Source organism: Vigna unguiculata, chromosome 10 (assembly GCF_037176805.1).
Source record: "Vigna unguiculata cultivar grain cowpea cultivar isolate G323 ecotype 2 chromosome 10, ASM3717680v1, whole genome shotgun sequence".
Lineage (NCBI taxonomy): Eukaryota > Viridiplantae > Streptophyta > Magnoliopsida > Fabales > Fabaceae > Vigna > Vigna unguiculata.
Window position 1 is genome coordinate 42,601,015 of NC_140801.1, and position 13,723 is coordinate 42,614,737.

General features: G+C 31.2%; 1 protein-coding gene across 2 annotated transcripts; it reads left to right on the forward strand.

The window, feature by feature from the left end:
• Positions 1-1,550: 1,550 nt before the first annotated feature.
• On the forward strand, positions 1,551-13,325 carry LOC114166137 (cytochrome P450 83B1-like). 2 transcript variants are annotated; one of them, XM_085668233.1, is made up of 2 exons: positions 1,551-2,541; positions 3,731-6,982. In XM_085668233.1, the coding sequence occupies exons 1-2, from the start codon at positions 1,654-1,656 to the stop codon at positions 4,091-4,093; spliced, it is 1,251 nt and encodes a 416-aa protein (XP_085524359.1). In that variant the 5' UTR covers positions 1,551-1,653; the 3' UTR covers positions 4,094-6,982. The 2 variants fall into 2 exon arrangements, with proteins under 2 accessions (XP_085524359.1, XP_027906608.2); XM_028050807.2 differs by lacking the exon at positions 3,731-6,982 and adding an exon at positions 12,568-13,325 and having other exon boundaries at positions 1,573-2,541.
• Positions 13,326-13,723: the final 398 nt, after the last annotated feature.

Consider the following 13,723-nt stretch of genomic DNA (forward strand, 5'->3'; position numbering starts at 1 on the left):
TAAAGATATATTATTTTAGAAGTAAATTTTTATATTACATTATATTCCAAAGTTTTTTAATTTAAAAATTAATATATTAAATAATATATGTGAATGTGGTACATTTCTCGTGTCAACTTAGTTAAGTAAGTGCTGTTAGAAAAGATTTTTTATTAAGTATTCAAAGAAGAAAAGTAGAATAATTTAGTTTGCCTATTAAAATAAATTTGTGCATATGTTAACAAAATTCAATTTAACTCATAATAAAATTTAATTTAATTTATAAAGAAAAACTAAATAATCTTTTTCTTTATAGTTTATTTCTTTATAAATAAAATTCAATTTAACTCATAATAAAGATTAATTTAATTTATTCAGCAATAAAATAAATAGAATTCAATTTAACAAAATAAAATTAAAACAATAAAAAATAAAAATATTCATTAAACAATAAAATAAAATAAAATATAACATAAATAAATAAATAAAATAAAACATAAATAATAAGCCATAAAAAAATACCAATTAAAACAAAAACAAAAAAAAAGTTAAACAATAGAAAATAAAAAAATTAAAATGAAATATTCATGCAAAAAATAAATAAACATAAAACATAAATAAAAAAATTATAAAGTATAAATAAATACTAAAACATAAGAAATACCAATTAAAACAAAAAAAATGATAACTTCTACATTTAACGGAGGTGAACTTCTGGAGAGAACTAAATTCTATAGAACGGGAAGTCACTTGCAATTGCTCCTATTCACTTATGGAAGAGAATCAGCATACCACTTCTACAATAGTTAAATAATCGGAAGTCGACGTCCGATTTATTTTATTTTCAAAAATCCATATTCGAAAGTCAATATTCTACCTCAAAATGTAACCGGAAGTCACATACTTCACTGAAATTCAACTTCCGATATGTATCTCTCTTACAGAAGTGGACTTCCGATGTTATTTTTCGGTTTGCCTTATTGCACAACACAATTTCGAATGTCAAATGCTTTACTGGAAGAGGACTTCCTGTACTTCTTCCTCTCATACGAAGGTCAACTTCCGTTGTTGAGAATGCTCAAATTCGGGACTTTCAGCTTTTCCTTTCACAATATCAAACCAAGAAATTCGTGCAGTACGGACCATCGGGCAAGTTGTATCAGTAATTTCGGTTTTTGTGTTGTATCAGTAATTTCGGATTTTACTGAATCACTCATGTACAATTTGTTTAGAGTAGCATCTTCGTAAGTCCTTTTAGAAAAGAAAGTGAGTTTGATTTTCCCAACATATATAAAGCAAAATTAATATCCTAAATATCAATTAAAAAATTATATAATAAAAATCTAATTTCAATCTTTGTAAGCTACCAAAAAAAAAAAATGAACAAACTAGTCATTTTTATTTGTTATATTCTTTTTCCATAATATTATCGAGTAACAATTTAACATCGCCATACAATCATTTTTCTCTTTCAATTTACTTTCACCTCTTTATTTTTGTTCTTACCCCTTCCTCAGATTCTTAAAGCATCATCATATGATTTCTCTTCCGTCTTCTCTCTTTTTATCTTTCATCAGTGTATGCACTCTTAAAAACATTATGAAAGGTTGGATAAGGAGGAATTAACATTATATCCACATATTGAAGATAAGATCTACACCTGATCTTTTCACAATGCTGTCACCACTTTTTCTCTGTCTTGTTATTCTCACCGTGCTTTTCTTGTTCTTCATCCATAATCTCAGAACCTTCAAGAACTCACCCACCCCTCCAGGTCCTAAACGCATTCCAATCATAGGAAACTTGCATCAGTTAGATAACTCCATTCTTTATCTGCAGTTATGGCAACTCTCAAAGAAATATGGACCAATTTTCTCCCTTCAATTAGGGTTAAGAGCAGCCATTGTAATTTCCTCACCTAAACTAGCCAAAGAGGTACTCAAAAACCATGACCTAGAGTTCAGTGGAAGACCTAAACTACGTGGCCAGCAGAAACTCTCCTACAATGGGTCAGAGGTTGCATTCTCCTCATACAGTGAAAATTGGAGAGAAATCAGAAAAATTTGTGTTGTTCATCTCTTCAGCTCCAAGCGTGTGTCTACCTTTTCCTACATAAGAAAGTTTGAGGTGAAGCAAATGATCGAAAAAATATGTGGGCATGCATCTTCTTCGGGTGTTACGAATTTGAGTGAACTGTTACTTTCTTTCGCAAGCACTATGGTTTGTAGAATTGGTTTTGGGAGAAGGTACGAGGATGAAGGAAGTGAGAAGAGTAGGTTCCATGTGTTGCTGAATGAGCTTCAGGCTATGATGGGTACCTTCTTTGTTTCTGATTATATTCCATTGATGGGTTGGGTAGATAAACTCAGAGGATTGCATGCTCGTCTTGAACGAAATTTCAGTGAGTTCGATAGGTTCTACCAAGATGTGATTGATGAACACATGGATCCGAATAGAGAATATGCAGAAGAAAAGGATATGGTTGATGTCTTGCTTCAACTCAAGAATGATCGTTCGCTTCCTATTGATATCACTTTTCATCACATCAAAGGGGTCCTCATGGTATGCTATATTAATTCCTATCTTCTTTAATTTATTACCTTTTTTAGCTAATTAATTAATTAATTATTTGCTCAGATAAATGATCAGTTCAAGATTTGAATAAAAACACATAAGGAGAGTAGATCAAAGTTCATGCCAATAAATCAAAACTACACAATTAAGAAAAGCTAAAACAGGAAAATGTTCCTGTTTTTTTAAAACATGTTCTCATATGGGTATACACTATTAGATATATAATATACAATTACATTAAAAAATGTTACTAAAACATGAAAAATGTTACTAATAAAATTTAGTAACATTTACACATATGAATAGAGACATTTATATAAATGTTACTAAAAATTTTAAGTGATAATTTTTTAATAAAAGTGTAATATTTAAAATGTTATTGAAATTTTATAGTTACATTTTTTAAATCTTACCGAAATTTTATAATAACATTTTTTTATAAAAAAGTAACATTATAAAAAAAAAACTTTTAGTAACTTTTTTCTTAATGAAAAAGACTACATGATAAAAACGTTACTAAGAAAATATAGCAGAATGACTAAGGATTTACTGACCTTATAACAGATTCAAAGAAGGAAAAGAAAAAGACAACTCTCAAGAATACATGTAGCACTTGCAATAAATGTACTACAGAATCCAAAAATTAATTAATTCCATGATTAGATGAAATTCTTTTGTTTCATTTAACTGGCATTAACCATTTATACTTTCACCCTTCACCTAATTTTAACAAGTTTAAAGATATAATTTAGTATGATGCAGAAAGGAAAAGGGTAAAATAGAAAATCTATTAAATATTTTATCAAAATAAAAAAGATGTTGCATTAAGTAAACGATTAGTTATTTACATTAAGTAACTAGCTCCAAAACTAATGAAAGAGGAGGAAATATACATTAATTCCAAGGTAGAGACGAAAAGGGACGAATGTGATGGAATGAAACCTAACCTGTTGGAGAAGACCATACGGTCCGAAGAATGCAATCTTTCTAACCTCCCTCGCCGGAATTCTCCGCTGACAACTTCCACACCCTCAGCAAAACTTTATTTTGGGTAAAGTTTTGGGGGAGGATTTTGATTCAGTGACGAACTACATAGGTTTAAAATTTTGGAAAACGATTGGATGACTCCTATTTTTTATCACTATTTTTACTATCTAACGTGGCATTACTTTTTTAGGTAAAGTATGGTAAAGGAGATGTAAAACTGTCAGACGCGCGTGGTGGGAAAAATTCACATCCACTTACCTCCATTCTTCCAAACAAAACCAATTTTTCCTTTTCATGTGAAAATTTCTCATTGTTGTTTCTTGAAACTTCCATTTTTGGACTCAAAATTACCCAATCTCTATCCCGTTTGTGGAAGCTCCCAGATTCGATCTCAATCCTTTGCTGCCATTTTGGAACCCTTATCCTATTCCATTGCACCCACAAAGACACCCAGCAAATGTTTATGTTTAGGGAGGTTTTATTTTGTTTTCTCCTTAACTTTTCGTTGACAACCCATGAAGTTCCCTTCTCGTTTGAAGTCTACAACCCATAACCTCAAAGTTTCAAAAACAACCCCTTCATATTAGTGTCAAGTTTGCAATCCCTAACCGAAGACTTTAGGTGTTCATATTTTTTTGGGGTTCTCGCATGGCATTGGGAGATTTTTGGTGACGAAGGGTGTTATTCGTCTTCTTCCTCGATAGAAATTTGGTCTTCTCCTTGCATCTTCTCTCTCAACGTGGTGTTACTTGTTCCTGGTCAGAGATCTGGGGAAAAACTTAGCTGACACATTTTTAAACTTAACTTGCAACTGAAGAACAATTAACTTGTAACCTATGAAGGAGTTTTTGCACAAAATAAAATAGTCAGTTTTACTTATTGCATCAGGAAACACAATTCCTTCCCTAACTAAAGTGGTGGACCTTACCTCTGCACACCATTACCAGAGTTCATCCCACTTGGGTCCACAAGGAATAGGTGCATTTGGGGAAAAACTTGGCTGACACATTCTTAAACTTAACTTGCAACTAAAGAGTAGTTAACTTGTACCCCACGAAGGAGTTTTCGTACAAAATAAAATTGTTAGATTTCCATATTACATTAGGAAACATAATTCCCCCCTAACTAAAGTGGTGGACCCCACGTGTGCACACCACTACTAGAGCCCATCCCACTTGGGTCCATAAGGTTTGGCGCATTTGGGGAAAAATTTATGTGGTACAATTTTAAATTTAACTTGCAACTAAAGAGCAATAAACTTGTAACCCACGAAGGAGTTTTTGCACAACATAAATTTTCTAGATTTCCAGACTGCATTAGGAAACACATTCCATTACTAACTATAGTGGTGGAACCCACTTGTGCACACCATTACCAGACCCCAAGGTGTAGGTGCAATTCGGGGAAAAACTTGGCTGTCACATTTTTAAACTTAACTTGCAACTGAAGAGCAATTAACTTGTAACCCACGGAAGAGTGTTTGCACAAAAATAAAAATTGACACACTTGGAAAGTGCAAGAGGAAACTCAATTCCCTCCCTAATAGATATTTGAAATTAACTTCTAACATAATGACAATGAACTACTTAAGAAACAAGGACTTTGTGGAAAAGACAATTTTTGAATTATTTAGTTCGGAGATGTCAAGTTAACATGCAACTAAAGAAAAATTAATTCGTCACCCATACAATACTTTTTGCACACATATATTAGCAGTGTTTGGATACTACATTAGTGAATACAACTAAGTTCTTAACATGTTTCACAACACATGCTACTGGGATAGGCTCTGGTAGTGGTGTTCCTAGGTGGAGTCCACCACTTTAGTTAAGGAGGGAATTGTGTTTTTTGATGCAATATGGAAATCTAACAATTTTATTTTGTGCAAAAATTCCTTCGTGGGTTCACCAGTGCAGTGAGGACTTTCGGTCGCGGTTATTTTCGTGATTCTGCCTGCATATTGGGGTGAGGCCAAAAGGCATCCCCTTTTGGCCTCGGTTATCACCCGAGGCCATAAAGTCTCTTTTCTGCCTCGGGTCTGGGAGAACCGAAGCCATAGGTGTTCAATATTTTTTTTAAAAAAATTCGCAGGACCTTTGGCCTCAGTTATGGTAAGAATCAAGACCTATTCTGCTGTTTTTTTTTTTTAAATAAATTTTTTGTTTTATTGTGATTCCCACATTTAAATCTGCATATTTTTCACAGAACAGCACAAACCAGAACAAAATATAAGCTTATTCACCAAAGTTCTAATATTTGGAATCATATTCAGAATTTAAAATATCTATACTTATTAGATTAATCATTGAACAATTCATAAACAGGGTGAAAATTTCCAGTACACTATTTTTATATACCATTTACGCACATAGAATATATGCACGCCTTTTTTTATTTTTCAAGAAGTAGCAGTCCAAATATTCTTTCCTAATAGAAGGAAGAGTACCTTAACCAATAAATAATTAGTACACAACATAAATTAAAGGTTATTCTAAGTTAAATGAAAATTCACTACAACATTATTGAACTATTTTTAATATCTGTTAGTGACCATGAGAAGGGGGCAGGGGAATTGAACGCAATTATTGTACCATTGTTTGGATACTTTATATTAGAACATAGAAAAATTTAATTATTTGTGAAGTGAATGGTACAATAACGAACTCAATGTATGATGAAATTAGTAATCATTCCATCCTCTGTCTCCAAAATTGGGGGATTGGAAGGAATGAAATATGAACTTCATAAGGTTCCGATCAAATCGATTCCATTATATACTAAGCAATCTAAACAGTGGAAACTAATATCGTTCTATTCTACACTATTTCCCTTTGTTCTGTCAATCCAAACACAGCCTAGATAGCCACTTTATACTGTACACATAACAGTTTAACAAAGAGACTGAAGTCCATACCTGGCTAATAACAGTCGAATCTAGCTTTTCTTTTGGCCCGTTGATGCATATATCAAGAAGATCAAACCTGAATGCAGAAAGCACACCAAATGAATCACACACAAAAAATACAAAAATAAATTTAAGAGTTAAACTTGTGAGTACCCCAATATGTCATTGGCCTTACTGAACAAAAGGGCAGCAACAGGCACATTCTGAGCTTCCTTCCCCATTCCAACAGCTTGAGCACCCTGAAATTATAGAAACATTACATCCAAACCGTCGTGTAATCTTAATTATTCTGGAGTAGGAGAAGTCCAAATAGGAATATAAATTTATTTTAATTGCAAAAACTTCCAAAAATAACACTACGTTGACTTTTTAAAAATCAAACGTGTGACCTAATCGAGAGAAGATTATTATCAAAACTTAAGGAAGTTTTGCATTTTGAAAATCATCCATTCACTAAAACAAACATACATAAATTTAGTTCCCACGTGTAAATTATATTATTGTTAAGATGGTTTTAATTTAACGTACGTTAACCTTATTTATTTTTAATTTTTTTATTTATTTAACATTTATTAAATAATCACTAAAAAAATAAAATAAATATTAAAAATAAATAAGATTAATATTGACTTAACATATACTAACCTTATTTATTTTTAATATTTATATTTATTTAAGTTAATTTGTTAAGTCGAAACTAAGTTATATATTTTAAATTTATATGCATTATTCACATTAAATATGTATTATAGATTATTTTTAATCTAAAAACTTCAAAGATGATAAATCTTTTAACTCATAATATTATTTGAACATGGAGGTACTATATAATTTCTTTTAAAGTTATTGTTATTGGTATTAGCCAAGCCGACACAAATTATATAAATATTAAAAATAATAAAAACAATAAAAATATCCAATTTGACACTTAATTGTTTTAATTAAAAATGTAATTTGCAAATTGGTGAAGAATTAGTTTCAGCTTTGCCAATGCTACTTAGGGTCGACTTTAAAAATTGATACTAACTAATTAACATCATAATTTTAGTGTTGCATACACGTATAATATAAAGTTGACACAAACATATATTTAGGGTTGATTGTCAACAAAATCGATATTAAATACTCATTTTCTCGTAATGATAAAGTGCAGATTATTGAAGATATAAGAGTCATGTTAGGTTGACGTTCTTGCTTTTTTATACTTTTATTTAACAATTTTAAAAATTATTATTTTATTTTAAAATTGTTTATATTTATTTTTATTAGTTAAATCTAATATTTTATTATTTAAAAGGGTTGTAGAGTGGAAATACGAGAAATTGATGAATGTGAGTATATAATTTTTTAAAGAGGAGATTCTTAAATAATCGTATTTAGAGTTGTTAAATAGACACTACATAATTTTTTCGTCGGCCAATAACCTACACAAAGTGTGAAAAGCCCACGATAAAATAATGATGGTGTCGGTCTAGCGACAACAATGTGATTAACGTCCATTTCTTGAATGCAAAGCTCGTTTGCGTCGGCTAAATGGGGATGCATGGTTGTAGCCTTTTTATCGTCGGCTAAACTGACGAAAATGAATACGAAATATAATAATAATATCGCATGTGTGGGTCAAGCCCACAAACAACTGAAATGGTGAAGAAATTTAAATAGTTTTTGTCGGTCAAGGCGACGTAAGATTCAACGCATTTGTGTGGGCTATGCGTGGGTTAAGCCAACAAACAGTTGATGTAATTTCCTATGCGTAGGCCAAGCCCATGCATGACTGGAACGAAGATCTATCAGTGGTTCTTTTTATGGGCCTAACCGACGCAAACAATTAGAATTTTAATAGTTAGCATCGGTCAAGCATCGGCTAAGCCTACACAAATGGCTGCATAATTTGAAATGAACAATTTGTTTCCAAGTACATCTCAGAAGCTACATATGTACTTGAACCTGCATCCAATACCCATCTAGATAGATTTCAAGCAATCTAATCAATTCTATAATTCAGCATATGATTTCTTTCATTTACAACTAAAATTCCAAATATAAAATTTCATTGTGACTTTAATTAGATCAAAATAAAGTCACACAAAAATCCTAGAGTCTAAGATCAAATTACACTAGCATTTCACTCTTAGTTTTCCTAGTTAGCCTATACTACTTAGCGTATACTAGTTATTGGCAGTAGAACCTAGTACCAACCACCTCTAAGCCACAATCTATAATGGAAGAGAGAATGATACAACTAAAACTTGAAAAATGAAAAAAATAAAATGTAAGAGATTAATCTCTAAAGTAACTTTGTGAGTATCCTATAATATAATTAAGAAAGTAACTTTTTAGAAAATGTATACACAATTTGAAAAAAAAAATGTACCATCCTCAAGGAACAAGCTGATCATCCAAGTTTTCATCATAATGTGGCTCGCGGAGAAAGGGGGAAGGAAATGTGGCTCGTTGAAAGCTCACTTTTGCTATTGAAGTTCGTCGTAGAGAAAGGGGGAACGAATTTCTTGCTCACTTACTCACTTACTCGTCGGCATTGAAGCTTCTCTCGCACTCGTGGCAGATTGGTTGAACGAACTCGCACTTCACAGAAACCCCTGATTTCGCTTAACCAATTCCAAACCCTAAACTCACACTTGCTGTAGAAATGAGACGCAAAACATTCAAAAATCGGATGCAATGAATATGGCACTTGTTGTGTCGCAGAAAAAGGGAGCAAAAGGCTATGAACAAAATGGAGCCAAAATGAAATTGGGAAACGGGGAAACGTGATTGCGAAACATAACCTAATTAAATATTTTTTTTTCTTTTAATTAAGTGATATATGTGTGGGCCAGTCGACGCCAATAATTGAATGACTATGCATCCGACACTTGAATTTTTCAATTATGTGTCGGACAAGCTGACGATAAAATTAATTTATAGTTATTTTTTTTTTATAAATACACTTAAATATGTGTAGAGTGGGCTGTGCGTAGGTTTAGCCCACACCCTTTTGCGTCCCCATTATGACCAACACCATTTTTGGAAGCTGAACAGTAACATTCTTGTAGTGAGAAACATAAAAATGAAAGAATGTATCAAGCTAACATGTTCATTATATCTTTCTTAGCTTTACCATAAAGGTTACTTATACAAGTAATGTTGCAATTATTTGTTACCTCACAATTGACTTTTACAATTTGAAGATTTAACTTGAGAGGAAAATGCACACATAAAGTTTTGTAATTATGAAACCATGATTTTACTTTATGTATATATTTTTTTTATTAATAAGATAAATTATGTAAATAAAGCACTTACAATATGTTACTTCCTATATAAAACTCAAACAAAATTATACAAAACGTGCATACATTTTATATAACCAGGATATAACATGAGTCACCACTCAAATTCTCTATCAAACATGATCTTAAGGCCTTAAAATTGATAAGCTCACTTAATTCTCTCATATATCCTCTCACACACTAAGGTTAGAATGTATATGGAAGCATTGTTACTTCACCCCCAATAAATTTTGTTATATAGTTTTGAGACACTTTGGTATTAAAACATAAAACAACTTTCAAAATATCAAATTAATCCAATGTAAAAGCCTAAACTTTCTCAAAGCCGGGAATAGTTGTGCCAATATAGTCCAACTTACCCATTTCACCCTATAACACAACTCCTATCTTGATTCTTGACACCATCGAAAAGCTTTAGACAAACTCTTTTAGATGGAGAAACAATAGGGTGTTTAAATTCAGAATGTGTAGCTCTCCATATCCTTCTATACGAAACAAGACTGGTGGCAAAGCTAAATGACCGACAACGACAAAATGAGTGACAAAACTACAATAGGGTGATGATAACGACATCAGGAGGTGACAATGGTTAGAAAAAAAAAAGGGTTTAAGAGGAAAAAATGAGCGCAACACAAGGAAGTGAAAGGTTGGACCATTTTTCTAAAGAGGAAAAGCATTTAACGATGGTTCTTGCATATAACCGTCTTTAAAATTTTGATGCTCACACTTTTGCAGATGGTTCAATTTGAACCATAATCAATCTCCCTTCTAACTTTTAACGATAGTTTCTCCTTGTAACTGTTGCTAAAACTCTGAAATTTGACTTTTTTGTGATAGTTTTGAGGTAACTATCATTAATAACGTCTCATTAATTATAAAATAACCACCGTATTTTTTTATAGTTGTGATTTTATAAATAATGTTAATTGATGACTTTAAATCATTTTTCACACCAGTATTCCTTTAAACAAAACTTGCAACTATATTCTCTAACTTATAAGAGAAACCATTCAAACCACATTAGTTAAAATGAAAATCAATTTGTAATTATTTACTATTCTATGAATTCATTTTAATACACATTTAGGGATAAAGAGTGATCTACCAAGGTGTAATGCTCACAACACCTGACTCAATCTCTACATAACATTTTTAGTGTTAGCAACCCCTACCAGGTTAACCTTTAATCATATCTAATATGTTATTAAGTTCTTGATAACCTCATTATCAGAACATGAACATTATGATCCCCAAACCAAGTATTATTCTTAGGCATGTACCTTGCATGAGCACGCTAGCAATTGCATAGTGAAATTGAACTTTCCTATATATAGTCTTTAACCCCATTTGTTCTCCTTATTCCTAATTCATACTTATTGTTTTGAGTCTTTTGTTGTCCACCTTGCTCCATAAAACTATTGACCTTATTGTCCAAATAATACTTAGCTACAACTAAAGGAAATTAAGTACAATATGCTAAAGTAGGTTTGCATTTGCTCTTAATAATACTCAAAGTGAATGAATAAACAAAGCTATATAGAAAAGTTGAAATCAATAATAATCAAGATAGATGAATCCACAAATGCAAAAACCAAATAATTTGAAAATCATAGTTCTCTAAAAGTTAAATTCAAGTTAGACAATTAACTGGTTTAATCAAATGCCCTAAATTGATTTATACGAATTAAACCTTAATAACATTCAATTAGATTCATATCCAGTTATCAAGTTAAGATTCAATCGAAATTTTCATTCACTCCAACAAATTGAAACTTGAAGTTTCGTTTGCCTTAGGCTTAGCAAATGGGACTAGTACAACTTTTATATATATATATATATATATATATATATATATATATGAGGGCCCCTAGTTATAAGATGTAATATTTTAGGCTTTTTTTTTGTATTTCAAGGTTGGTTTGAAGTTGAATTTGTAAATATGGTTCGTTTGACTCTCTTTTTTTGTAAAATAGGGTGAAGTCATCAGGATTGCAGACAACATCAAAGCTGAAGTCATCATGATACATGCCAAGTTTTTTTTTATTAAAAAAAAAAACAAAGTCGTCATGAGTCATAACGATTTCAGTGTATTAGAAAAGTGAAGTCGTTAGGACTCATTATGACTTCAATTTTTTATACACTGAAACTGTCATGACTCATGATGACTTTTTTTTCAAAAAAAAAAAAAAAGAAAACTGACCTATATCATGACGATTTCACCTGTAAAGTCGTTCTGACTCTTTGATGACTTCACACTATTTTACAAAAAAAAAAAAAACTAACCCAGATTTACAATTTCCACTTTAAACCAACCCCAAATACAAAAAATCCTATATTTTAAGAGTTTATTTAAGATGTTGTACTCTGTTGGGGTGTGGATTTTGGTATGTACCTAATGCTGACATTTAGCAGTAAACTCTTTTGAGCAACTACTACTTAGAAGTAAAATTGCTTGTAGTTAAGCATCTGTAATTGTGCCTTTGTGGGTTTAGTATTTGCTAAAGCAAACAATATACCAATATTTGATATTGATACTTAATAGTAAACTACTTTGGTTTGGTGTGTAGATGCTACCTAGCAGTACAAAGTGTGTAATCATTGCTCAAGGGTAAAGATTGTAGGATATGATAGAGACATTGGTTAAGAATGATTTGTAATATGTCTTTTAAGGTACAACTTGTATCCTTTTAATCAAACATCTTTTCTTTGCTTAGTGAAATACCTTTTACATTAGAAATTTGGGATTTTTACAACAGATGTAGAATTATATCTTGAAAAAAGATTTTTCACCTTCTTCCACTAGTATTTAACTACTAATTTTCCTTTCAGAACATACTTGCAGCAGGAACAGATACCACTGCAGCCACATTAGTTTGGATTATGACTGCCCTTGTAAAAAACCCAAGAGTAATGAAGAAAGTTCAAGAGGAAATCAGAAACGTGGGAGGTAAAAAAGATTTCTTAGATGAAGATGACACTAAAAAACTTTCCTACTTGAAGGCTACGATAAAAGAGACACTGAGATTGCACCCACCAGGCCCATTACTTATACCAAGAGAATCAACAAAAGACTGTGTTATCAATGGCTACCCAATTCCAGCTAAAACAATTGTGTTTGTGAATGTTTGGGCTATTCAAAGAGATCCTGAAGCTTGGAAAAACCCTCAGGAGTTTTGTCCTGAAAGATTCTTAGACAGTGATATAGATTTTTATGGACAAGATTTTGAACTGATTCCTTTTGGATCAGGTCGTAGAATTTGCCCTGGTATAGCTATGTCTATTGTGACATTAGAACTTGTGATTGCTAATCTTCTTCATTCCTTTGATTGGGAATTGCCTCTAGGGATGGTAAGGGAAGACATTGATCTTGAAGTCTTTCCAGGACTTACCCAACACAAGAAGAATCATCTTTGTCTTTGTGCCAAGACTAGGATCATTACATAACTTTGTTGCAAGAACGTGTCACAAACATAATTAGAATTGTATCATCTTTTACTTTGGTTTAAGTTATTGTAAGAACCTTGATGTGGTTTTAATGTGTAAACTGTAGTTTTTGATGAATACCTCTATAAACAGATATTGTATAATTCTTGATGATCTTCGTATCCTTATGAAAGATATATTAAGATATACTCATATACTTTAATAAGTTACTAGAATCATTGAGATTCCACATAAATATTACATACCTCATATATTATACAGTGAAGGTAAGTTTTGTAAAAATAAATTAAATTAAAATTTATCTTTTAATATATATATATATATATATATATATATATATATATATATATATTAATAGAACATTTATTGGACCTATTGTGTGAGTTTTTATAAATCCTATCAAACTACTCACAAATATTTAATAATATTTATGGTTCTTATAAAACAATAGTTTTTTTTTAATTTTAAAAAATAATAAAATATAGTTACATATTACTTAAAATTAATTAAAATTATATAAACGTGATTATAAACCATAAAA

Excerpts from the sequence above, each read along its gene's own strand:
- LOC114166137 (XM_028050807.2), top strand. The coding sequence starts at position 1,654 with ATGCTGTCACCACTTTTTCTCTGTCTTGTTATTCTCACCGTGCTTTTC. Across the intron at positions 2,542-12,567 it reads ACATCAAAGGGGTCCTCATG|AACATACTTGCAGCAGGAAC; the intron begins GTATGCTATATT and ends TTTTCCTTTCAG.